Consider the following 27,892-nt stretch of genomic DNA (forward strand, 5'->3'; position numbering starts at 1 on the left):
CCCCGTCAAGTTTGCTAACAAACCACACGCGGGGCGCTGGGGAGGGGGAGGCGGCGGCGGCGGCAGCGCTCGGGACGCTGTCTCCCGTTTTCCCCCGTTCTTTCCGCGGCCCCCAAGCGTCCTCCCTCCGGGGCCGAGGAGGTGCGAGGGGGGTATCCGAGGCCACCCCCTCTTTTGTCAGGAGGGCGAGCGTGGGGGTGCACCCTCCGAGGAGGCGAGAGGACCCAACTCCCCCCGCGGCCCCCGCCTGGGGAAGGGCCCGCTGTCCCGAAGCCGCACGGTCGGGGAAGGAGGAAGAGGGACTACTTTGTTACCTCTCTGCGCGGAGCCGAGCGAGGAGGTGAGGAGTCGCGCGGCCGCGCAGCTGCAAGCGCAGCCGCCGGACATCTCCGCCGGGCCTAGGCCGGGGCTGCCCCGGCTGCCCTCCCGCCGCCGCTGCCCGGCCTTAGCCGCCTTCTCTGCCCGGCAGTCCGCTCCGGCTCGGCTCCGGCCACCCTCGTCTGGCCTGGGTTCGGGGCAGAGCCTGCGTGCCTCGTCGCTAGGCCGCACCACTCTTCCCGCCCCGCAGCCGCCGGCTCCGCCGGGTAGATATCTAGCCACACCCCCCACCCCACTCTTCCCTTCCTCCCCCCACCCCCCTCCCGCCCACCGGGCCGGGAGCGTGCGTGCGCCTGCGCCCTGGGATGCTGAGGGGGAGGGGAGGGGGCGTGGGTACGCGCCGGGGAGGGGGCGGGGATACGTGAGATTAACGTGAGGTGGAGTAGGAAAGCAGAAGGGGGCGGAGACACGCGAAAGCGACCTCTTGTACCCAAAACTATTTGAGGACTACATGTCCCGTCAGGCCGTTCAGGAAGGTGTGTTACCTCACGTATCCTCGGATTGGAGTATGGAGACACATTCCCAGACAGCCTGCCGGGAGTTGTAGTTCGATAACTCCCGATTGGCTGGATTGAAAGCTTCCGGTGGGTATGGTATGGAAATTCTTTCCAGTAAGGCAGCCGGAATAAACCCTGGGAGTCCATTAATGTGGCCCAGGAGGGATAATTATCATGCTCATAAATAATTTTAGTGAACAAATGCTTTCTAGAATTGTTTTTTACATTCAGTTTGATTTTCCTGAGACTTGAATTGTTCATATATCACATTGTTTACCTTTTCAATGAAGGGGGAAGAAAGGGGAGAAGGGAGAGAATCTGGAACTCAAAACTTTTAAAAAGAATGTTAATGTTAAAATTTTGTGTTTACATGTGTGTGGGATGGCTCAGGTCCCTACATAAATCAATTACTCAGAGGCCTCTCAAAGTGATGACAGAAAAGAGATTTATTCGATTCTCGAGAATCTGGACAATCCTGCAGCAGTTCACCTGGAGTAGGAGAGCCGAAGACAAAGAAAAGACAGTGATTTATATAGACTCTAACGCAAGTCCCTCCCCCCCCACTGACCATTATTCTCATTAGCTGAGAATATGATCTTACATTCTACACACAAAATCTAACCAATCCCTTTTGAAATGAAGACATTGAAGAATTAGGTAAACTTTATCCAGTCATTGAGACCCTAATGTACTACATAGTTTTATATCCTTATATGGAATTATTCTGTTCTAAAAAATATAGTAACCTTGAGCCTCTCAGTCTTACCTCACCCCTGGGAGAAGAACTACAATCTGAGAAGTCTTCACTAAACCTATCCCACTCACATGTAATTGAGACAAAAATAAAAATTCAATGTTAAAAAAGTAAGATATTCACAGTGTATTGTCTGTATTGTGTATGTGTGAGAGGTTGTGTATACATGATTTTCTTTCAATTTATTCCTTCTCATTAGTAATTTTCAGTAGTTATGAAAATGCTCTTGCCACTTGAAAAAAAGAACTGGGGTCTTGGGATTCCTTTCTGGATGGAGTTGATGGGCTTGGGCTCTGTATTTGAAATAGGACCATCTCAGCTTGAGTCTTAGCTCACCCTTTACCCCCCAAGCAAGCCACTTAACTTTGGGGTCTTACTCATTATATGGATATATAAGATCCAGCTCTGAAATTAGGAGGAGGATCAGAACGTGAAAATGTGAGACTTAAGGGAACTTGGTCCTTAACAGCTGAGCTGATTAAAAATAATGGCAGGTTATAGGAAGTTCTGTCTTCTGTCTCTGAAGTCTCATTGGGGTGTGGAGGTGAGACCAGTGGAGCACAAGCTCTGACAAGTCAGCAAATTATTCGGGTTGGGTCATGTTTGTCTAGGAAGAAAAGGAATACGATAAATGCTTGATTGATTAAGCATAATCTCTCTTTATCCACCTATCCCCTACCAGCTGGCCATCGTGCGGCATCTGTTTTCCAAAATTTGGGATATTGACTTTACAAAACTACCAAACTAATGTTTGCCTAAACAATCTGTGCTAAACACAAAGTTATGTGTAATGTAATTGGGAAGATGATAAATCAGTGAAATTCTATAAATTTCTTATCAAGAATTCCATTAGTCATCTTATCACAACAAGGTTTTTCAATACTTTTCCTAAGTGAATTGAGAGTTTTTTCTCAAAGATGATAAACAGGAGGAATCGTGCAATTTTTTTTTTCAGAGCTATGAACAAAGTTCACGTCCATTTGTCATGGAGCCAGTGAAGTCTTCGCAAGTCACACAAACATCTTGTTTTGATTACTCACCCCTTTTAGGAATGTAATTAGCTTTTTATTTTTACCTTTGGCAAGAAGTAGTATGGCTTAGTAGATAGAGGAGCAACTTTGTACTCAGGAAGACCTGCAAAATGCTGATAGAGTGATTGAATACTCTTACCTCCTTACACTGCTGGCCGTGTGGTGAATGAAAGCACAGTTTCTGGGCATTGGAGGATGTGGAGCAGTAAGGAAGCGTACACTGTGTACTGAGTCTTAGAGACATATGGGACATTAGAAAACAGGCCCCCAAGTGGAATTTAAACCAAACAACACAGTTAAAACCCTCTCCTCCTTCAGTTTAAGGTGGTGTATGTGAGCTTGTGGTCAGCCATCTACAAAAGGCAACAGCGCTTATGCTTGGTGTTCCTGTTCTTCTATGATGTCATCATTGAATCATAATTTTAGAGCTGAAAGAGACTTGACAGATCGTGAAGTCAGTCCTTCAATCAACAGATATTTACTGAGTACCAGGTACTATGTAAGCACTGAGGATACAGGAAATGATGAAACACTTCCTGGAGAAAGACAATGGCAAGTGTGGGATCCAGGAAAGGACTCCTATAGTAAGGTGGAATTTAAATGAAGGAGGCCCTTCATTTTATAGCTGAGGAAACAATCTCAGAAAGGTGATGTGACTTGTTGGGGGGTCACATAGCTAATAAAAAACATAGAGTTGGAATTTGAACTCACCGTGACATATTCTGACATTAAGTACCTCTTGACTTCTGTTTTCCTTGCAATTTAGTAAGATATCTTGCACAAGGTGTTGTGTTAGTCACTGGGATTATATTGTCACTATTTCAAGTATAACCTGGTTTTCACCCAAGCCTGGGGTGTTTTTGTAAGCTACTTTTGTAAGCTCATTGTTACATGAGACATATGTGGATAACAGAGAGAATACTAAGGCAGATATGACACGGAGTACTCTCTCCAGGGAGTGGAGCTTACCAGAACTTGGGGAAAGTTGCTTATGGTCAGATGCAGGCTAATGGGGAGGAGAAAAAGAAGCTTTGGAAGCTGCAAACATATGAGGGAAGCTTGATGCTCATTATGTCTCTGACTGCCAGCTTACCTACCAAAAGACTTGGAAGACTTTTCCTATGAGTGAGATTGGAACTAATGTCTCTTGGTCTGAGTGGAGACATCATCTCACTTTCAGCAAAGAGAGCTCATTCACTCTTGCATATTATCTGATATATTCTAATCTCTATAACTTGTATTTCTGCTTGCTTGAATAAATGGGTTTACTCATTATTCACTATTTATGGTGGTCTTTTGTGTAGTAGGAAGGGGCCAACCTGACTGGTGTAAGTTTGAGGCTACTTTCCCCCCTTAAGCTAAAGGCTACAAACTAGAGAAGCATCCTTTTTTTCTGAACTCATTGAACCCTGAGACCAGCAGTTTTTAAGGGGAGCTGCCATAATTCTAGTCTTATACCCCTCTTGCAACAAGCCAGTAAAAAAGCATATATTGTTCTAGGTGCTCCAGATACGGAGAAAGGCAAAAGACACTCGTTGCCCTTGAGGAGGTCACAGTCTGATGGGGGAAACAATTTGTAAACAGCCATGTACAAACAAAGCTATATATGGAACAGATGGGAAGTAATCACCACAGAAAAGGTACTAGAATTAGGAGAAATTTGGAAAGGCTTTCTGTAGAATGTGAGACTTGAAGGAAGCCAAGAAGTGGAGATGAGAGAGTTTTATCCAGGCTTACAGGATATCCATCAGAGTCAAGATATGGATTGTCTCGAGGAACAGTAAAAGGGCCAGTTTCGCAGGATTGAAGGGTATAAGACTGGAAAGGTGGATGGGTGGGGGGTAGGTTATGAAGGACTTTGAATTTCAGAGTAGACCCAGCAATACTAACACTAAATCTGTACTTCAGAGAGATCAAAGAAAGAGGAAAAGGGCACAAATACACAAAATAATTATAGCAGCTCTTTTTTCCTGCTAGCAAAGAGGGATGCCCATCCGTTGAAGAATAATTGAACTAGTTGTGGTATATAAATGTGATAGAATCCTATTGTGCTGTAAGAAATGATCAAGGGGACAGTTTCAGAAAAACCTAGGAAGACTTGCATGAACTGATTCAAAGTGAAGTAAACAGAACTGAAAACAATTTATGCTGTAACAGAAATATTGTAAAGATAATCAACTTTGAAAGACTTAAAAACTCTGATCAACGTATTGACCAACCGCAATTCCTAAGGATCCATGATGAAGCATATTCTGCACCTCCAGAAAGAGAACTGCTGAACTCAGAACAAATTGAATCATATTTCCTTCTATTTCTTTCTCTTTTTGGGGGGAGGAACATGGCTAATGCAGAAATCTGTTTTGCATGTCTATACATATTCGCAATGGGTTTTATTTTTCTTGCCTTCTCAATGGGTAGAAGAAGGAGAGAATTTGGAACTGAAAATAAAATAAAATTGAATTTGATGTTACAATTTTTTAAAAACACCAAACAAAAGAGTTTGTACTTCTTACTAGAGGTGAGGTGGTAAGGAGCCACTAAAGTTTATTGAAGAGAGCCTTGACATAGTGAGACTTGCACTTTAAATTGCTTTGTCAGCTGAATGTCGGACTATAGACTAAAGTGGGGAGAGACTTGAGGCAGGCCAACCTACCAGCAGGTAGTTCAGGGGTGAGAAGATGAAGGCCTGCACCAGGGAGGTGGCAGCATCAATAGACTGAATATGAGAGGTGAGAGATGCTGAAAATCCAAAACAACTCCTTGATTGGAGTCTGAGGAACTGACAGGATACTCATAGGATAGGTATCCTCCACAGTAATAGAGAACTTTAGAAAGGGGTAGAGTTTGGAGGGAAAGATAATGAGTTCAGTTTGGAGTTTAAAATATCAACAGTATATCTAGTGTGAGGTTTCTAATAGGCATCTGGAGGTCAGCAAAGAGATTGGCACTAATAGATTTAGAGAATCAGCAAGATAGGGATGATGACTAAATCCATAAAAGCAGATAAGTTAAGAGATTGAGAGAGAAGAAGCAAACTCCCAGCCACAGCCCTTCTCCTCTCAAGGCAGAGATTTGATCTCCTTTGGAAGGAGCCTTCAAACCACATTTGGACAAACCTTGTGGACATGCATAACCTCTATGGGCTTCTACATCTTACACAGGCAAGTCTCAGCCACCAAACTTCATTTGATTTCCTACTTTCCGGCATCAGCCCAGCCCCACCAACTACCTTGTTACCTGTGGAGACCACCCCTCCCCTTCTAATTAATGCATTCTTTCATCCCCTTCAGTTCTGGAAAGGTCATCCAATCTACTTCTGCCATTGTTTTTGGAAGGACTGTGTCAATCTGCTCCCCTAGGGCCCCATTCACTACCTGATAGGTGATATTTCTGGACCAAAGCAGATTCTTGCACCCTGTGGGCAAGAGCTGTCTTGTGTTTATATTCCCAGCATAGTGTTTGTCACTCGGTAAACACTTAATAAATATTTTTCATTCATTCACATTCAAGGTAAGGAGGTAGGAGTTTTCAGAGCCTACCAAATAATAGATGTAAGAACTTGGGCTAAAAGTAACATGTAAGTCAATGGGCCACTGAGGTACATTTTACAGAAATCCTCATCATGAATAACAGGTAGCACATGAAAGGTCTGCTATACTTGTACTAAACTTTTACACTGCTGTATTGAGCAACGATAAATCAAAAATTATTTATTTATTATTGTGAACTTGATAAACCTGAACAAACATGGACATTGCTTTAAGCAATGAACAGATAAATTTTGTTGCTGCTCAGCCTGTCCAGTTCTTCACGACTTGTTAAGTTTGAGAAACTGGTAATGGGGTGATGGAACTTAGACCCCTAAAAGGAAAAGATCATGCCTTTGAAAGCAACCCAGTCCCAGAATTTTCCTGTAGCACCACCCCAGACTACTTGATCATCTAATTAGCTTACTTGACATTCCTTTCACTGTATCTCTTAGCCCAACCCATACTACCTACTACTCCTTAATCCCATCCAGATCCTTTCACCGTCCCTTTTGTACATAAGCATCAGTCTCACCCTCCAGGAACCCTGCCCACTTCTATTGACCTTGCAATAAATTTTGCCTGCGTCTTGACTGGAATACCTGAATTCATTCCAGGTGGATACAGCCCTATAACTTGACATCCCAAACCATGTGACTAGGGACATCCAGTTTAAAAGGTCAAATAGATGATTGTATGGAAATTATTGCCAAAAGTTCTGGAGTTTATAGTGAGAAAATTAAGAATTTGAAATTTTGTCTGTTATGAATTATGGGAAGAAATCTATCTTTTAGTCAAGGCTGAGACCAACGATGATGTAACAGTGTTTTGGGACCTCCCTTACCCTGCCTTAAGCTGACCCTTTTAAATACCAACCCTCAAGGATTGGCCAGGAAGGAGAGAGTCACTGCCTTTTGTTTGTAATTTGTTAAAGAACTCTGACTGAGAGTTCTTAATATAAGTTCCAGAATTTTAGGGAATGATTTCCATATAATTGCCTACCATACCTGGTACTAGAGGAAGCTGAGGCTGGTGGATCACTTGAGTTTGAGAGTTCTGAGCTGTGTGCAGCAGAGCTAAAACTAATCTGGTGTCTTCACTAAATATAGAACCAATAGGAGGAGTCCCCAGGATTAGGGAGGTCACCAGAATGCCTAAAGAGAAGCAAACTAGTCCAGGTTGGAAACAGCAGATTAAAGCTTTTGTGCTGATGCACAGGAAAGATTTAGTTCTGTGAGTGGCTGCTGAACCTCTAGCCTAGGCAAGATAGGGAGACCCAGTCCAAAAAAGAAAAGAAAAGGAAGAAAGATCTAGACCAACCAGCCCTGTCCTTATGCTCTAGGTCCTTGGTTGCAGCCATTTGACTAAGTCCAAGTTTTACAGAACAAATTCTTTTATTAAAGGAATTTGTTCTGTGAAGTTTGGATTTAGTCAGAGGGTAACACTTGAGGATCTAGAGGTCCCCACTGCTGCTCTACTATTTGATGATAGCACTTGATAAGCACACATTTCCTGTTAGGAACTTAAGGGGTCTGTGCTATTTTCCTGAAGTTTACCATATTCTCTGAATCTTCATCTAACTAGGAGCTATATGTATGCCATACTGATTTAATCCAGGGCTAGGTCTTGCTACAGATTGGCTTTCTCAGTTAGCCCTTTATCTTTCTATCTGCTTCTATTTTTTTAGTTGTTAGTTCAAATTTTGTTAGTTGTCTATTTAACTAAACCCATCTATGTTCTCGTCTTCTGTTAGTAAATGGACTTGACTGGCTCCTTAAGAATATATATTCTGTTGTACCTTTTCCAGCCAGAAATTAAAAAGGCAGAATTATGTACTCATTTTTGCAAGCAGCCTGGTAACTATTATCCTTAACTGTATTTGATTTGGGTTAGGAGTTTCTCTACCAGACATTGCATAGGAAAACACCTACTAATCTTCTATCAGATTATCTTTTAGACTATTAGGTAAAAGTGCAATTACTATTTCCAATAGTTCAACTTAGTTTAGAAATCACAGTTTTTTTGTCCTTCATACTCAGAGATAAATGACATCAGAAAGATAATGTCATGACTTGTAAGTGATTTGGATTTAAGTGAGGGAGGGCTATACAAAGTCACCAGGCTCACTTTCTCCTCTGGAGCCATCTGAGTCCACTGGCAATATATAGATCAGGATGACTAGAGATGGGCCCTAAAGGAGTGGGAGACCTTGACCTTTTTAAACTAAGGTCTTTCCAGGTCTCAGTTTGTCTGAGACAATACCCATTCAGTGATTAAGGCTAGGTAAGAAATGAGGAAAAGAATGGCCTCTTTTACCTAGAAAAAAAAATATCGACGTTGGAGGGGAAGACCCTCTGCTTTCGGCCACAACAGAAACAATTGCTTTTACATTCACTCTGAGGCATCAGAGCCCAAAGTGACAAAGTGAGGCTTGGGAATAACCCAAATGCCCATGAAAGTACTCAGGATCGTAATTTATCATCTCTTTTTAGAACATAATACATCCAGATCACAATATCCTTCTGCTCTTTTCTGACAAGTTAATGATGCTTGAAAAAGAAAGTCAAATGTAATTTTCCACCTCAAATCCTTTCGCCTGGTCTTCAGTTATTTACCTTTTATGTACTGCATATCTGAAAGCAAGTTTTCTCTTTGAATGACTTCATTTTCTGCAGAACTCTTTTCTTTGTATTTATTTCCATATTTTCCTTGCACCTTCCAGTATTGTAAAACTAAATCTCTTGTTTATGAAGAGTAGAAACTTAAGAGTTTATCAATTAATTAATTGGTCAGAATAATTGATCTAATGTGTACAAAGCACTGGACTAAGCCCTGAGAGTGGATCCATAGGAAATACAAGATGTATTCCTTGTCCTTAAGGAGCTAAAGACTGAGTTGAGAAACAAAATATACAGAAGTAAAATATTTTTAGAGCAACAAACAACCAATTTTTTTTAAAAGGATATATCCATTGCTTTAGTGGTAACTTACTGAGAACATAGTTGTGCAGAATGATATGAATAAGAAAGATTCCTTTGAACATTTTCACCAATGACATGGATGATTATCGATTAAAATAAAATAATGTATGTAAAGCATTTTATGAACCTTAGACTGCTACATAAAGGCTAGATTTTTTTTTAAATTTACTGTTTAAAAAAATAGATGGCATAATTGTCAGGATTTGTGGAAGGGAAGCTTATAACCTGGATGGCAAAATCAGGTCCCAAAAACATCCCAACAAGACTAAAATAGTGAAAATTAAAGAAAATTAAATTTAAAAGGGATAAATATAAAGTCATGAATTTAAGTATTTTTAAAAATCATCTGCACAAGCACAGGATGCAGTCATTCAGAAAGTATTTATTAAGCACTTCCTGTGGGTCAGGCATTGTGCTAATCATAGTGGATAAAAGACAAAAATCTTGCCTTCACGGAATTCACATTCTAATGGAAGTGGGAAAACAACATACAAATAACTACATACTACTATCTGTATGCATACATATATTATGTATATTTCACATATATGGTATGTATTATGTAAAGTAAATGCTATGTGTGTATATATATATATATACATATATACACACTATATAATGTGTGTGTGTGTGTGTGTGTGTGTGTGTGTGTGTTATGAAAATAGATTTATCTCAGAGAAAAAGGACTGAGGAGGTCAAAGGAGCAACTTGGAAAGGTCTGAAGAAGGCAAGATATTTTCCATCAGGAAAAGACCTAAGGGATTTAATGTATTACAGACTCAATAATAAAAACTGTGATATGGCAGCACTCTTTCCCCAAACTAATGTGGTTTAAATTCAATTCAATGCCATTTATTGAATATCTGCTGTGTACAAGGCATTGTGGTTGACAGTGGGTATACCAAGATCTTTGACTCCATAGAATTTACAGTTTAAAAGGACAGATGAGATAGACTCACAAATAAAAATAAAACAAGTTTTAAAATGATTAAGTGCATGAGAGAGTCAAGGATAGAGAGGCCACTTTTAGCCAGGGAGATCAAGGAAGACACCATGGAAGAATTGGTACCTGAGGAAGGTCCTCATGGAGAAGGCTGAAGAGTCATTAAAAAGGTAAAATTGATGTGGGGGAGAGCAGGTGAAGGCAGAGAGGACAGGATAAGAATAGGAAATAGCAAGTATACCAGTTTTGCTGGAGTATAATGTCCACAAAAGGAACAACTGGTGATAGGGGAAATAAAAGAGGAGCTTAGGAAACACCTCTCAAGCTTGGAAGAAAAGAGAAGCATGATATAGCAGTGATAGGAAATCTCAACGATCTGAATACCGCCTGAAATCCTCTTCCAGAAACAAAGAAGCTAAAAATTTCTTGGCTTGCTTTCATGTTAATTTTGTCCTTCAAAAAAGTGGATGAAGTAATGTGGGTCAACTGATGACTACAGATGAGGACCTTGGAGGGAAAAGGACCACTCTATCACAAAATTTGTGATGGAAGACAGAAAATCCAGATTTAGTCTAATAGATGCCCAAGATTTTTGGAGAGCTGTTTTTGAAGGGTTCAAAGAAAGGATAGCTGGAATCTCCAAGACTAAAGTTCTCTAGAGGAAATCTGCCCAGAGGAGAAGTTCTTAGTAAGGAAAAGAAACAAAAATAGAATTCTAATAAGGAATGAAAGGAGGAATTGTTTAGGAGACCAATGTAGATGCCCTGGAAACTCATCAGCCAACTTTGGTTTTTAAAAGATGTACAGAAGATGGAAGTAAGAGCAGTGAAATGAAGGTGAATATAAAAGCAGTACAATGATGTAAGAACACTGTTAGGAATGCTTAAGTTTCAGGTGAGTTAGGGGTTGCAAGGAGTGTAAAGATGATGGAAAGGATTTGTTTGTTTTTTTCAAGGTATTTTGAGAGAAAGAGGGAAGGAAAGGAAAAAAGAAGGGAAAGTGAACTACTTGGTTGGATGACAAAGATAATGGAAAATGGAGAGAAAGCAGAACTGCTGAATTTTATTTTCTTCTGTTTTCTCTACCAAAGAGAATAATATTAGACTAAAAAGAAAAGAGCAAAAATAGCTAATAGGGAGTTGAAGCTTCCACACAAGTAGGGAAGTAATAAGAGCTCTGAAGTGCCCTTAATAGCTTCATGTCACCTGGCACAGAAGAACTATATCACAAGATAATGAGAGAGATAACAAAAATAATTACTAAGATGCTTCCAATGATTTTTGAGAAATATTGGAGAATGGGCTCCATTTAAAAAAAAAGGAAGAGAGTAGATAGACTCTGTAAACTATAGACCAGTGAGTTTGCCTTCAATTCTCAGCAAAATGCCAAAATGTTTTATTAATGGATCCCCAGGATAGCAGAGGATGAGATGGATAGATAGTGTCATGGGAGCAAAAAATATAAGCTTAGACAGATTTCAGGAGATTAGAAGGGCTTGGTGGGTTATGGTCTGTTGGGTCATCACTGAACAACGACAAAAATTATTCATGAGAAGGTTAGTGAACATTTAGAAATCACAATTAGCCAGTATAGCTTCACCAAAAACAAGTTGTGTCAAACTAATCCCATTTCTTTTTCTGACAGGATAATTAAACTGGTAGCTTCAAGAAACGTAGCTATAATTTACCTAGATTTTTATCAAAGCATCAGAATAATAATATTATTTGTACTATTCTTGTGAAAATAATGGGGAGATGAGGAGTAGAAAATAGCAGATTAAGCATTGGCTAGATGGATGGACCCAAAAAGTAATTATTCATGGTCCTATGACAGTTACAAAGGTCATGAATGGAGTACCCCAAAGATCTGTACTTGGTTCAAAGGTATTTAACACTTCTGTAAATACCTTGGTTGAAGGCAGAGATGGAATTTAGAGATGCCACAAAGTCAGGAGGAATAACTAATACTCTGAATGACTGTCAAGTTCTAAGGAGACCTCAACAGGTTAGAACTTTGCACCAAATCTTCAGTTCTTTGACAGATCTGGAACCTCGTTAATGTGGGTATTTCTTTCAGTGATAGAGATTTTAACCTATCTATGCCTTCTCATCTTGTGTGTCTTTTGTCCATGTCCTGTAAATAAATCCTACATAGGGACACCCAATGTACTAGGGGGATTCCTCTTGTTCTCCTTACATTGTATAGATACTTATGGAACACAAAGGCTATCAACTGTTTACCTCTTACCCTTGCCACATGATTGGCCAACCTTCTTTTCTGGCTATCCATTACTTTGATGATATCCTTTACATTGCTTCTCTTGCACAATTGTTGCACAATCCTTTTCAGTCTACAGTAACAGGAACCTATTGCAAGGCTGTGATCACCATCTTTGATCACCCTCTTGGTGATGTCACCACCCTGCTTTCTACCATGTACCTCTTCATTCCTTTTGAGTGACTTGTAATTTAACTCTTTGGAGACTGTGGTATTCTGTGACTTGGAGTCCTACAGAATTACTTGAACATTATTGGTGTTTAAAAAAAAAAGATGAACCTCTGATTTACAGAGATGCCTGGGGCAATTTAAAGCCATGCAAAGGCAATCCAACCCAATTTTCTCCTATTCAATTCCAGGCCTAAAGCATCATCCATCCATTATCTATCCAAGTTGTATGTCCTGAATGATCAACTCTACAGGTTGTCCATCTAACTGAATATCACAGTTGGGACAATATGCCTTCTTCATACCTTTCCTTCTAGTGTGGATAGTTAGGTCAAACTCCTTTGACTAATTATAGATCTCATTTAGGAGGCAGCACTTTGTTATCATTTGCAACCAAGAGCATCTAGAGGGTTCATGGCTATGAGGAATTCTTCCATTTGGACTGCACTAGATGCCTTCAGAAAGTGTGCATCTCCCTTTTATACCTTGATTTATAATAATCAGGTCATGACTACACAAATTTATCTCTGCTGTTACAACTCTCAAGGGATCATATCATTTTGACATATGAGACACAATGTTGGAAAAATAAAGTCTTTAAAGCAACATTTTGCTCTGGCAAATTGAATGCTTTTTTATAGTCAAACACAGTGGGATCCTGTTTTCTCCAAACCTTTCGATCAATTGTGTGACTATAAAGATGTGGCCAGCTATTGTTTGCAAAATCCTGCTTGTTTCCTGCTTATAACTTCATCATGGGTTCTCTAGATGTGTATGTAGATTATGCTCATAATTTTGTAGAGATGAGAAAGTAGGCATTTGAATAATTAATAGTCTGTCACCTTTTTTGTAGCAAAAGGCTTGAGATTCTTTTTTAAGCTGATAAGATGAAGTTTAAGAACAAATGTAAAAAGTTTACATAGGTTCAAAAAATCAATTTTATAAGGTACAATAAGGAATAGGTTTGGCTAGACAGAAGTTTATGTGAAAAGATCTGGGGCATGGTAAGCCAAGAAGATAACATGATCTTGGACTTTATTAAGAGAGGCCTAGAGCCCACAATGAGGAGGTAATAGTCTTAAACCCTGAGGTCAGACCACATCTGAGATATAATGTTCACTTCAGGGTGTCACATTTCAAAAAGGATATTGATAACCAAAATGTTCCCAGCACAGAGTAACCAATATGGCAGTGGACCTGGAGATTATCTTGTATGTTCAATGAACTGGGAGTGTTTAGCCTGGATAAAGAAAGATAAACATAAAGAAAGACTTATTACAGACATAATATCCATCTTCAAGTGGCTGAAGGCTATCATGCAAATGAGGGATTCTAGTTCCATTTAGTCCCTAGGGCAAAGAGGTGGTTGGAAGTGGGAGAGGTAGATTTTGGCTTGATAAAAGACATTTTCTTATGTTATTTTATTTGTTTTCAGTATTCTACAATCACTTCTACACATCCTAGATTTTTTTCCCCTCCTTCCCTCTCTTCCGCCTACCTCCCCACTCTCTCCCTGAGATAGCACACAGTTTTATATGGGTTCTACACATACATTTCTATTAATTTGAGCTCTTTAAGAAGTGAATTGAGTTGCCTTGGATAATGTAGCATTCCCTATCAATAGGGAAAAAACTGGATGACCACTTGGGTTTGTTCAAGAGGGAATTATCGTTCAGGTATATGTAGCTCACTCCCAACTGTGAGATTCAGTGAATTCTAAGAATAACACAAGATAAAACTGTTGTTGTTCAGTCCTGTCAGATTCTTCATAACCCTATTTGGGGCTTTTTTGGCAAAGATACTGAAGTCTTTTGCCATTTCCTTCCCCAGCTCATTTTACAGATGAGGAAACTGAGGCAAACAGGGTTAAGTTATTTGCCCAGGGTCACCCAGCTAGGAAGTGTCTGCAACTAAATTTGAATTCACAGAGATGAGTCTTCTTGACACTCTAGGTCCAGCACTCTATCCACTGTGAAACCTAATTGTTTTCAAGATAACACTAGACAGGCAGGTTGGAACTAGATTTTTGAATACCGTAAGTGCTAAACTATGGAGTTTGAATTCTATGCTTTAGGCAGTAGGATGTGACTCAAAATTTTTGAGGAGGAGAGTAATGCAGTGAGACTTCTGCAAAGATAATTTTGGTAATGATGTGTAAGATATATTCAAGGTAGGAGAGACCTGGAGTAAAGACGCTAGATGAAAGTTTATTATAATATTACAGCTCCTGAAGGAGGAGGTATAACCAAGTAGCAAAAGCTGGATTTGAAAGATGTTTTAGAGATTTCAAAAAAACAGGATTTGGCAAATGCTTGAATATAGGGTGTAAAGGACAGGAAAGACTCCAGTATGACTTGGAAGTGTCCCAGTCCTCTCACTATTCTGGTCAATTTCTTCCGGAAACATTCTAACTTGTCTGTCTTTTCTAAGATTCCAAAGTAGGATCCCATGTGGTAAAATGTTTCAGAGGAAGTCAGCCCAGGTGGGATAGAAATTGCTTAAGGATGAAATTCTGACATATGGGAAACAATTCCAATGAGAAGAAAAAATGGTGTGTGTCTGAAGAGATCGACATGGATGAAGAGGGAATTCACCAAACAGCTTAAATTTCTAGAAGATGGAAGAAAGGTCAGGTAACAGAAGATGACAAAAGAGCATGAAAATGATCCTGTAAAATTCATATCAGGAATGCTGAAGCACAGAATGAACTTAGACTGGTGAGGTAAGCTAAGGATAACAAAAAGGGAGATTCATTGTTTGCTTTAGCTCCATTGGGACAAAGTAGGAAAAAAAGATGGTACAGAACTTTTGCTTAGGGTGGGTGAGATCAGAGTGAATCACAGCAGAGGAAGCAGAGCTACTCAATACTTTGTTTCTGTTTTCTCTGCCAAGGACAATGACCTATACACTGAAAATCAAAGAATTCCTAGCTGCCCTTGATGAATTCAAGTCTCCTGGGCCAGATAAATAAACAACACCATCAGGTCCTGAAAGAACTTGTTGTTGGGAGCGTTGAGTCGCAATTGGTGATTGTTGTATGATCATGGAAATAGGAGAAGTACAGGAAAAATGGAGAAGGGCAAATGTTATCCTGATTTTTCAAAAAGGAAAGAGAACAAATCTGCAAACTACAGGTCAGTGAACTTGATTTCAATTTTTTTTTATTTTTAAATTTTGTTTTCTTTTTAATTTAACTCCTAGGACACTCTCACATTGATTATTAAATCAATGGCTGGCAGACCTCTGGAAAGAGAAAGTGATTACAGAGCCAGCACAGTTTTATCACCAACAATTCATGCCAAACTAACCTCTTTTCCTTTTTTGAGATGATCACTGAACTAGGGGAATGCTGTGGATATATAATTTATTGGGATTTTAACAAACCTTTTGATTTTGATTTTGAAAAAAAAAATTGCTATTTTTTCATGTTATTTTTGAAGATAAGATAGAGAGATATAAACAATTATATAATCAGATGGATTTAGAACTTGTTGGTTGGCCAAATTCAAAGAGTAGTTATTAGTGGCTTGATGCCAATGTGACAGCAGGAGAACCTCAGGGATCTGCGCTTAGTCCTGAGTAATTTAATATTTTTATCAATGACTTGGATAAAGGCACAGATGGATGCTTATGAAATTTTCAAGTGGCAAAAAGCCAGAAGGGATAGTTAAAAACTGCTTTGAACGAGCCAAGATCCAAAAGCTAGTGCAGCTAGATGGCACAGTGAATGGAGGGCGGAGGAAAATCTGAGTTCAAATCCAGTCACATATTCTTACTAGCTTAACAGCTGATTGCCTCAGTTTCTTCATTTGTATAATGGGGTTAATAATTTGAACACCTACCTTACAAGATTGTTGTAATTATACAATATTTGTATAATCCTTTGCAAATCTTAAAGCACTATATGATGCTAGCTGTTATTATCATCACTCCCTCCTCATCTCTGCCTGTTGAAATCTTTATCTTCCTTTAAGGCTCAATTTAGGTTTCACCTCCTCTATGAAACCTTTCACTTAGAGTTCTTTCCCTTCACAGATTACCCTGCATTTACTTTTTTTTGTGTACATGTTGAATCCCTCTAGTGGAATCACATTGGGCTTGGTACTCCACCTTATCCCCACACTCAGTCCCTGTGATTGGAAGGGTGGAACCATGAATTCCAAAACCTCCATTTAAGGATGGAGCTCAGCTCAGAACATTTGTAGGGCTTCTCTGACTTTTCCACCAAACTCCCTCATCAGGCACCTTCCCTGTTGCCTTGTGTTTTATCCTTGTGTGCCAATCCATTAGACTGTAAGGTACTTGAGGGCTGAAGCTATCTCTTTTTATATTTATACCTCAGGTGCTTAACACAGTGCCTGGCACATAGGAGGCACTTAATAAATGTTTACTGATTGATTTGTTGGTTGACTGCTAGAATGTAGACTCCTTGAGTGAGCGAGCAAATATCTATCTATTAAATGCCTTTTACGGGTCAGGCATTGTGTTAGGTGCTGGAGCACAGGGATTGTTTCATTATGATTTTGGTATTCCCAGCACTCAGTACAGTATCTGGCTCATAGTAGCTGCTTGATGAATGTTTGCTGAATTGACTTACTGACTAGGAAAATCAGAGAAGATTCCCTGGTGGAGTTAGAATGGAAGTCAATAAGTAAAAAGGGATATTCCACACTCAGGGAACAGCATGAGCAAAGGATGGAGGTGGGAAAATGTAGGATATGCTGAGAGGACAGAGAGTAAATGGCTGATTTTATTTCTCAGTATGTGGAAGAGAGCAATTTGTAAGATACAGCTGATTCCAAATTATAGAGGGCCTTGAATGCCAGGCAATAGAGTTTGAGTTTTACTTTGCAGTTGGGTACAGCTAGGTGGTAAAGTGTTCCAGAATCAGGAAGACCACAATTCAAATCCAGTCTAGACACTTATTAGCTGTGTGACCATGGGTAAGTCATTTAACCCAGTTTGTCTGAGTTTCTGCATGTCAGATGGGCTGGAGAAGGAAATGGCAAACTACCCCAACGATCTTTGCCAAGAAAACCTCAAATGGGGTCACCAAGAGTTGGAAACAACTGAAATGAATGAAAAAACAATTTCAAATTGTAGTTAATAGGAAACTACTTAGGACTTTTAAGTCGTGGAATGACATCACCATATCTCTACATAAGAAAGAATGCTCTGATGGTGGTCTGGACCCTGGAATAGAATGGGGAGAGAATGGCTATGTTTGCAGTACTGCAGTGGGTAGAAGTCAGTGAGAAGGGAGAGAAGGGGGCTGACATAAGAGATGTTACTGAGGTGGAACACCCAGGACTTAGAGACTGGATATGAAATATGAAGAGCAATAGGTCCCAGAAAGATAAAAGCTAGGATTCACATAGAACTTTAAGGTTTGTAGGGTGCTTCATGTTTTTATCTCACTTGATCCTAACTACAATCTTGAGAGGGAAGTGCTGTTATTTTTCTCACTTTACAGATGAAGAAACTAAAACAGAGGTAAAGATACTTGCCTACAGTCATGCAGCTAGTAAGTATCTGTGGTGGGATCTGAACTCATGTCTTCCTGACTCAGTGTCTAGTGCTCCTAGCTACTTACATGAAAGACTGGGATAGTGATGGACAGATATGGTGAAGTCAGAAAAGGATAATAAGCAAAGTCTTTTTATCTTTAATAACATTTAAGAGGTCAGAGCTGGAGAGAGATTGCTTGCTGACGGTCTCAGTTCTGTGACAGTAGCATGTGTAGGACCTCTGTCTAAGGACTGTGGTTCTTTTTATTTTGATGTTAATGGCAGAGTTAAAGTTGATGGTGTAGTGGAAAGAGCATTGGATTCAAAGTCAGAGTCCTAGGCTCTGGCCAGTGTCCCTGGGCACCTCAGTGCATGCTTTGAGTTTCTGTTTCCTCCTCTTTAAAATGAGAGGGTTGGATTAGATGAATCCCTCAGGTCTCTTTCAGCTCCAAATTCTAGCATCTCAAATTGGGGCTGGACAGAGCACTCAGTTTCCACTTCTTTATGTTCAGGGAGTGGATCAATAGATGGCGCTAACGTGCCATCTGACCGTTGTTCCACATTACCCTTGTCTTGTGGAAAGGGAAAAAATATTACTGGATAAGGTGAGTATGTTTTCCAAACAAAAAAATGGGGCTTGTGGTCTGACAAAGCTTTAAAAAACCACCCTAATTAAAAATATACTCTCTCTTATGAAACGCAGGACTGGAAATATCTCCATATTGAAACCAGTCAACTTGCTGAAAATTAAACTTTGGAGTCTTGCCTAGAGTTTATGTATAGTGTTGCAAATTAAGGCTTCTTGAATATGTTTTGAGTGTTTTCCTATGTTATTTCTTCTTTCGACAGTTCAAATTTATCGTCCTGAAGCTTCTTTCTCATGCCCCTCTCTACTTTTATCCTATCTCTTTAGTGCAGGGAGCCTTTTAATTTCAAATAGAGAGCTTCCTCAGAAACAGGGAAGGAGTACAGATGAAAGAGGCCTGTTTTGCAAGCACTTTTACATTTTTTTGATGGGAGGAGGGGCACTGCTGTCCACTTTCTTGACCCATTTTTTTGATGAAGGCCAGGCATTACTAATTCCAGATTCACCCCAGCAGTTAACGTGTTCCACTCAACCCCAGAACTGCTAGAGGGAAAAACTAAACTCTCTTTGGTTCTCACAGAGCTGACAATCTCTATTTCCCTAGCTCCACCCCTTTTGCAGGGGACCAGTAGTCCTCTCTTCTGTCTGGAGGTATGGTCACATGTGGATTTATCCAATTAGTCTTTTGGTTTAGCCCTCATCCACAGGGAGACTGACCTCTTCCCTTCTGTAATGGATTTAAGTGGATTCTAATCTCATGTGCATTGCAAGATTGAATAAACCCACATGTGGTTTATATATATATATTATCCCTTACTTTGATCAATGAAGGAATGAAATCAAGTATATTGTAATCCGTGTGAGTTGCATAACTATGGCTCCTTCCAAACCTAAGCCCCTTAAAATCAGTCTATAAGCACACCCCAGACCTAGGAGTTTATGAAAGTACGTAGTTACTTGCTTAGACTTAAATCTCTAACTCCCACTGCTTCAGCATTCAGAGAGCTATTTAGGTGTCTTAGGATTTAACCAATTCCTCTTGCCATTCTTGATTAGTGGTTAGGGGAAAACATTCACCTAGCACTTTACCCTCTCTCTCTCTCTCTCTCTCTCTCTGTTTCTCTCTCTCTGTCTCTCTGTCTTTACTTACCTTTTCTCTTTTAAAGTTCAAGCACGGGCCACATCCCATGTCATTTCCATCCCACAGCCTTCTGTTATTTATCATCATCTCTAAGCAGCTAAAGCCTGAAATCTCCATGGGACTGGACACAAATAGCTTTTTTCCTTCTTTTTCTCATGCTCCCATTAGAGTAAGGAGGGGGTTATAATTATGTTAAACTTGATTAATTTGACTGTGATATTAAATTAATAAGAAACCATTTGCTTTTATTATTATTATTATTACCAGTTATTTAATAGAGCATCAGAATGGAATTTCCTTCCCCTGCCTTTTTTCCAATTTATTATTTAGCATTCTTTTGAAATTTTGAGTTTCAAAGTCTCTCCCTCCCTCCCTCTTACCCACTGAGAAGGCAAACAAAATGATATCAATTATACTTGGAAAATCATGCAAAACATATGTCCATATTAGCCATATCACAAAAAAAGCAAGAAAAATAAAGCAAGAAAACTCTGCTTCAGTTTACACGGAGTTCACCAGTTCTCTTTCTGGAGGTTGATAACATTTTTTCATCATGGCTCCTTTGGAATTGTCTTGGATTATTGTATTGATCAGAATAGCCAAGTCTTTCACCGTTGGCCATCATTACATCATTGCTGTTACTGTGCCCAATGATCTCCTGATTCTTCTCATTTGACTTTGCATCAGTTCATACAGGTGTCACTGTGTGTGTGTGTGTGTGTGTGTGTGTGTGTTTTCTGAAACCATCCTGCTTGTCATTTCTTACAGCACAATAGTGCTCCATCAGAATCATATGCCACTACTTGTTCAGACATTCCCCAGTTGATGAACATCCCCTCAATGTCCAATTCTTTGCCCCCACTAAAAGAACTGCTATAAAAATCTTTGTACTTAGAGATCATTTTCCCTCTTCTTTCAACTCTTTGGAGTATAGAAGTAGTATTTCTGAGTCAAAGGATATGTATAGTTTTAATAGCCCTTCAGGCATAGTTCCAAATTGTTCTCCATAATGATTGTATCAATTCACGACTCTACCAACAATTCATTAATATACCTATTTTCCCTCATTCTCTGCAGCACTTCTCATTTTTGATTGATGTAAGGTGGCATCTCAGAGTTATTTTAATTTGCTTTTTATTAATCAGTAGTGATTTAGAGCATTTTTTACTTATGATTATAGAGAGCTTTGATTTCTTCTTCTGAAAACTGCCTGTTTATTATCTTTTAACTATTAGGGAATGGGTATTATTTTTATAAATTTGCCTTAGTTCCCTGTATATTTGAGAAATAAGGCCTTTATCAGAGAAATTTGCTGTAAAATTTTTTGATGTTACTTCATTATCTATGGTACCTTTTTGCAAAATATAGTTACCCTGTTTGATTTTTGCTTTCACTTTGTGTGAAATCATGATTGCTTTTTAAGTTCAGCTGAAGCACAATAGTTTCTGCTCTAGCCTTTTACTTTAACTTTGTGTGTGTGTTTCTGTTTCAGTCATATCTCTTATACCCACTATGTTACTGGATTCTGGTTTCTAATCCATTCTATCTTCTTCCATCTTATGGGTTAGCTCAGCCTATTCACATTCACAGTTATCATTACTCTCTGTGTGTTTCCCTCTATCCCATTTTCTTCTATTTATCCTTCTCTCTGTCTTTGTATCCTGTCCTTCCTCAAAAGTCTGTTTTGCTTCTGACTGCTGCCTTTCTTAATATGCTCTCCTTTTTATCATCTCCCCCACCTTCCCCCCACCCCCCACAACTGTATCTTTTATCCCCTTTCCCTCCTATTTCCCTATTCCCTCCTATTTCTATGCTCAACTGAATGTATATATGTATTCTTCTCTTTTTGAATCAATTCTGATGGGAATGAGGCTCAAGCATTACTCACTACTACCCCCTATTTTCCCCTCCACTATAAAAGCTCTTACTTGCATGCCTCTTTTATGTGAGAAAATTTTCTGCCTGTTACCTCTCCCTTCCCCCCTTCTCATACATCTCCCTTTCTCATCCCTTCATTTTTTCAAGAAATCATCTCAACATAAGCAGCTCACACTTGTGCATTCTGTCTATTTAGACTCCTTCTAACAGCCCTAATGCTAAAGTTCTTAGGAGTTACATGATCATTTTCCCACACAGGAACATAACAGTTTAACTTTTTTGAATTCTTTATGACTTTCTTTCATGTTTACCTTTTTATGTTTCTCTTGAGTCTTCTGTTTAAATGTCACATTTTCTATTCAATTCTGGTCTTTTCATCAGAAATGCTTGAGAGTCGTCTATTGCATTAAATGCTTACTTTTCCCCCTGAAGTATTATACTCCGTTTTCCTGAGTAGGGGATTCTTGATTATAATCCTAGCTTCTTGAATATCATTCCAAGCCCTCCAGTCTTTTAACATGGAAGCTGCTAAATTTTGTATGATCCTAACATGATATTTGAACTGTTTCTTTTTGGCTGCCTGCATTTTTTTCTCCTTGATCTGGGAGCTCTGGAATTTGACTATCATATTCCTGGGAGATTTCACTTTGGGATCTCTTTCAGGAAGTGATTGGTGAATTTATTCAATTTCTATTTTATCCACTGAATCTAAGATACCAGGGCAGTTTTCCGCAGTAATTTCTTGAAATATGATATCTAAGGTCTTTTTTTCAATCTTGGCTTTCAGGTAGCCTGATGATTATTTTTTAAAAATTAATTGATTAGTTTATTTTTAGTTTTCAACGTCCACTTTTATAAGGCTTTGAGTTTTAGATTTTCATCCCTCCCTCCACTACCCCCTCCCCAAGATGCCATGCAATCTGATATAGGTTATACATTTATGACCATATTAAACATGTTGTGAAAGAAGAACCAGAACAAAAGGGAAAAACCATAAGAAAGAGAAACAAAAAACAACAAAAAAAGAGAAAATAGTAAGTTTCAATCCTCATTCAGACTCCATTGCTCAGAAGAGTTAAATCTAACAAAGTTGGTCACCACTTAATGTTTTCTGTGCAATGCTTTGGTTCTGGTCCCCTTACTCAGCATCAGTTCACGCAGGTCTTTCCAGGTTTTTCTGAAGTCTGCCTGCTTACCATTTCTTATGGAACAGTAATATTCCATTACATTTATATACCACAACTTGTTCAGCCTTTCCCCAATTGATGGGTATCTGCTCAATTTCCAAATTTTTGCCGCCACAAAAGAGATGTTATAAATATTTTTATACGTATGGGTCTTTTTCCCTTTTTTATGATCTCTTTGGGATACAGACCTAGTAGTAGTATTGCTAGAGCAAAGGGTATATGCACAGTTTTATAGCCCTTTTGGCATAGTTTCAAAGTGTTCTCCAGAATGATTGGATCAGTTCACAATTCCACCAACAATGCATTAGTGTTCCAATTTTCCCATATCTTCTCTAACATTTATCATTTTCCTGTTTTGTCATGTTAGCCAATCTGAAAGGTGTGGTGTGGTACCTCAGAGCTGTTTTAATTTGCATTTCTCTAATCATGAGTGATTTAGAGCATTTTTTCATTTGACTATAGATATCTTTAATTTCTTCATCTGAAAAGTGCCTATTCATATCTTTTGACCATTTAGCAATTGGGGAATAACTTTTATTCTTATAAATTTGACTCAGTTCTCTATATTTTAGAAATGTGTGTGTTTGTTCTTCATTGCTGAAGAAGACCATGCCATCAGTGAAATAATGACATGACTTGCACTTGACTGTGTTTTGAGTGAGGGAGGGCTGTGCAGGTCACCAGCCTCACTTCTCCTCCAGAGCCATCTGAATCCAATGATGAATATCTATTCATCAGGATTACTGGAGATGGCCCAGGATGAGGCAATTGGGATTAAGTGACTTGCCAAAGGTCACACAGCTAGTGAATGTCAAGTGTCTGAGGTGAGATTTGAACTCAGGTCCTCCTGACTCCTGCACTGGTGCTCTTATCTACTGCACCACCTAGCTGCCCAATTTTAGAAATGAGGTTTTTATCAGAGATACTGGCTATAAAAATTATTTCCCAGCTTTCTGCTTCCCTTCAAATCTTGGTTGCCTTTAGCCCAGTAATTCCTAACCTACTTCTCCTTGATCTATTTTTTCAGGTCAGTTGCTTTTCCAGTGAGATATTTCCCATTTTCTTCTATTTTTTCATGCTTTTTGACTTTATTTTATTGTTTCTTGGCATCTCATGGAGTCATTAGCTTCCACTTTCCCAATTCTAATTTTTAAGGAATTATTTTCCTCAGTGAGTTTATTTTTAATCTCCTTATCTATTTGGCTTATTCTGCTTTTTAAGGAATTTTTTCTTCCGTGAATTTTTTTGTACCTTCTTTTCCATTTAGCCTGTTCTGCTTTTTCGGGAGTTCTTTTCTTCAGCAAATGCTTGTGCCTCTTTTATCATTAGGCCAATTCCTTTTTTTTTTTTTTTTTAGTATTATTTTCTTTAGTATTTTTTGTGCCTCTTTTACCAAGTTGTTAATTCTCCTTTTCATAATTTTTTTACATCACTCTCATTTCTTTTCCCAATTTTTCCTCTCCCACTCATCTCTCTTTTTTAACTTTTCCAGGGATTTTTGTTTGGCTTGGATCCAATTAGCATTTTTCTTTGAGGCTTTATTTTCAGCTGTTTTCACACTATTGCCTTCTGAATTTATGACTTGATCTTCCTTGCCACCATACTAGCTTTGTATGGTCAAATTCCTTTTTTTGTGTGTGTGGCCATTTTTCCAGCCTATTTCTTCAATGTTAAAGTTGAGCTCTACTTAACCTGGGGGTGAGGAAGTACTCTCCCAAGCTTCAGGCTTTTTTGTGCTGCTGTTTTCAGAGCTAGTTCTGGGGGAGTCTTCGAGTTTTTAGTGTTTCCAAAGTGGTGTGACCTGGGGAGAGGGGTAGTCACTGCTGTTCTAGCCTGTGTTCTGGTCTTTACACTGCTCTCCTGCAGCCACAAGTGTTAGTGTCCTCTTAGCCCTGGAAGTATGACTAGGACCCTTGCTCTCCTGCCACTACAAATGCTGCTGCTCCTCTCTGCTTTGGAACTACAACCAGGGCCCTGTTCATTTGTGACCAATCACAAAACCTCCTCTTCATCCAGTAACAGAAAACTAAAACTGCTTATGAGTAACAGAGTTGCCAGTCAGCACCAACTCCAGCTGGTACTAGCAAAGGGTTCCCTGTTATCTCTTTCTATCCAGGTGTCTGACCCCCTTACTGTCTCTGACCTGAGAGCTCCCAAGGTTTTTGCTGCTTTACCATGGTGGCCACCTCCAAGGCCCACTGCTTTAGCCACTCTCAGGGGTGATGCCTACCCCAGTATTACAGACCTCTCTTGCCAATCTCTTAAGTTGTCTTAGGTTGGAAAAGTGTCTCCCTCTGACCTGTTGTTGTCTTTGCCTCTCCAAAATTTGATTTGAGGAGTCATTTTAAAGTCGTTTAGAGGACAATGTTGAGAGAGTTCTGTTGGGCTCCTGCCTCTAATCTGCCCTCTTGCCTCCTTACCCCAAGTGGAATTTCCCCCTAGGCCCGCCAGTCCACAGCCAGAGCTTCTTACCCAATAAATGTCCTGAGTGTTGTATGTCGCTTTAGATGTAGTCTAGTAAGTCTGGTTACTTGGTTTCCCAGCCCATAACATTGAACAGGAAGATGAAAGGTGGGAAAAGAACTGTTAGAAAAGTGTATTAATTCACCAGTAAAAGAAGCAAGAGCCCAACAGGAAGGCAGACACAAGAGAGCCAAGCAGTCAGAGGTCATTTAGTGCATGGTCAAATGGTCCTACCCGCTCAATCACCCCGAAAAGGATTGGTGTACTGTTGTACAGATAATAATTGATGTCAACAATGATGATCCTGACCCATCAAGAAAACGTTCAGCTATGCTGAATATGCTATTTAGTAAAGCAGGAATGTGTGACAATCTCTTCTGGAAAACTCCCTACTCAACATGATTAATTTTTTTAGCACATAGAGGAGTAAGCTCCAATTATTTGGAAAATTCACTTATAAGAGCAGGTCATTTTAAGATACTTTAAGATAACTTTAAGATAAATGAGGGGTTATTCAATTCAAATGGCCAAATTTTTGGTCAAAATACTTAATGACCCCCCAACAAACCTCTCCCCCTCCCATCTTTGCTTAAGCTATTTATTCCTTCTGCCTGAAATGCTTTCCTCTCTTCTCTCCATCATTCAAGGCTCGGCTCAGGACTCTGTCCACCACCATGTTGATGATGATGATGATGACAGACCTAAAATACTCCCAAAGAACTCTTGAGGCAAAATGCCATCCATATCCAGAGAAAGAACTATGGGATTGGAATGCAGAATGAAGCAGACTCTTTTCTCTTGTGTTATGTTTTGTTTCGGTTTGTTTTTTTCTCATGTTTTCTCCCATTCATTTTAATTCTCCTATGCAACATGACTAATGTGAAAATGTGTTTAATAAGAATGTATGGGTAGAACCCATATAAGACTGTGTGCTATCTTGGGGAGAAAGGGGGAGAAAATTTAAAACTTATGGAAGTGGTTGTTGAAAACTGAAAATAAATTAATTAAATTTTTAAAAATACAATAAAATAATGCAATATTTCTCTTCAAAATAAACCACTTCATTTCTACTGACTAAAAAAAAATATTGATGATGACAATTCAACATACCTTCATGTTCTGTTCGTATTTCAGAGCTTTTTATGAAATAGGATAAAAAAACCTTTTACCTTCATGGTACTCTCTGAGTGTGTACAGTGAATGTGGACATTTTATTAATAATCAGAAGTTTGGTAAAATGAGGGTTTTCAGAGAACTTGAGAATCTCAGTCTTCATCCTGTAGGGCTTTGGTTCATTGAAAAGGCATACAACTTGGGAATGAAGAATCATTGTGAATTGACTTAAGAATGGTTTGCCAGCTTCTAGCACTTCTGATGGGGTGTTAATTCATTCAAGGGAGCCAGGTCAGTAAGAAGTGTGAACTGGTGGAGAGAGGAAATTGGTAGGGAGGACAGTCTTCTCAATTTGTCAGTACCCTTTATGTTAAGTATTCCTTTCAAAAGGAAACACACAGGGCATTTTGGACCCAGTAGCAGTGAATTCTGGCTCAGGAAGCTAGTAGAAAGAATGTGGCTGCCTCCCTTTGTTTTCAGTGTGTGCTCCAGATGGCTGCAAAGAAGCCAGCATTGGTTCCTTGGCCAAGCTGACCTGGCGGGACTAAGAGGCTGGGCTGCAAATGGCCCTTCTGGGAACTGGTGGACAGAAGCACACCCTGGAAATAGGTCAAGGAGCAATCACAGCCACACCAGTCTTGAGCATCAGCTAATACTCTGTGACTTCAAGGATATGGTTAAATAACTTGGGAAATTTGTAATTGGCCAAGAAGCCTTAGGGAGCACAAATAAGCACAAGCTCATTTGGGCTCAAACCCAGATCAGGTTGGCAGTGGCTAAAAAGAGCTATCACGTGGTGTCCAGGAAGAGAGTAGATGTTCTTTTGCTCCATTTCTCATGGAATAGTTCTCCTAATCAAAAAATATCTCCCCCTCCCTTGGCTCTTTCCCTTAACAGTCATGGGAGAAGGTCAGGGAAAGCTGTAGCTTATCCTGGACTGTAGGTAGAGAATGAGCTTCAGGATGCAGTATCCCTCTGGCAACCTGCACTAGCCTCTGATGTACTATTTTAAACTAAGCCCTTTCCAAAAGAAAAAGCACTTAGACTGATTGTTTGGCTGGAAGGGACATAGGTTATACATAACAGTGATTAGGTGTCTACAAAAGTTGTCCATCTTTAGAATATCCTAGAAAAAAGCGAAAAGCAAAAAACAAACAAACAAAAAACCATTGTTCAGTGAAGTCAACCAGTCCAGCTGGAGGGAGAGCCAGGGTTGAGGAAGCCAAAGGTCCACTTGGCACTGATCAGCAGATTCCCAGGCCAACCCATTGTATAAGCTCCTTAATACTGGGGGAAAACATCTGATTCTTGTTCTTAACGTTACTTGAAGGACCTAGAATGTGCTCAGTGACCCATAGATCTCAGCTTATCCTTGCTAATGGAAAATGTGATCCACAATAACAACACTGGTGGTTGTACTTTATGCTTTGTTACACAGCAGAGGACACTCTTCCAAGTAAA

At 39.5% G+C, this 27,892-nt stretch overlaps 1 protein-coding gene and 1 long non-coding RNA gene across 4 annotated transcripts in view; one reads left to right on the top strand and one right to left on the bottom strand.

Annotated features, from left to right (window-relative positions):
• CLPX (caseinolytic mitochondrial matrix peptidase chaperone subunit X) overlaps window positions 1-614 on the bottom strand; it is a 46,362-nt gene extending 45,748 nt beyond the window's left edge. Inside the window, exon 1 of one of the 2 annotated variants that reach the window (XM_072614040.1) lies at window positions 315-614. In XM_072614040.1, the coding sequence (XP_072470141.1) occupies window positions 315-387 (73 nt within the window). In that variant the 5' untranslated portion in view covers window positions 388-614. The remainder of the gene's footprint in view (window positions 1-314) is intronic. The other variant, XM_072614030.1, reaches the window with a different exon arrangement.
• Window positions 1-26,374, top strand: LOC140506699 (uncharacterized). Of its 2 annotated transcripts, none has more exons than XR_011968040.1 (4): window positions 1-340; window positions 2,979-15,278; window positions 15,449-15,690; window positions 25,966-26,374. It is a non-coding gene; the product is annotated as an uncharacterized lncRNA (long non-coding RNA). The 2 variants fall into 2 exon arrangements; XR_011968042.1 differs by having other exon boundaries at window positions 14,987-15,278.
• Window positions 26,375-27,892: the final 1,518 nt, after the last annotated feature.

This window comes from Notamacropus eugenii, chromosome 1 (genome assembly GCF_028372415.1).
Source record: "Notamacropus eugenii isolate mMacEug1 chromosome 1, mMacEug1.pri_v2, whole genome shotgun sequence".
In the NCBI taxonomy this organism is placed as follows: Eukaryota; Metazoa; Chordata; class Mammalia; order Diprotodontia; family Macropodidae; genus Notamacropus; species Notamacropus eugenii.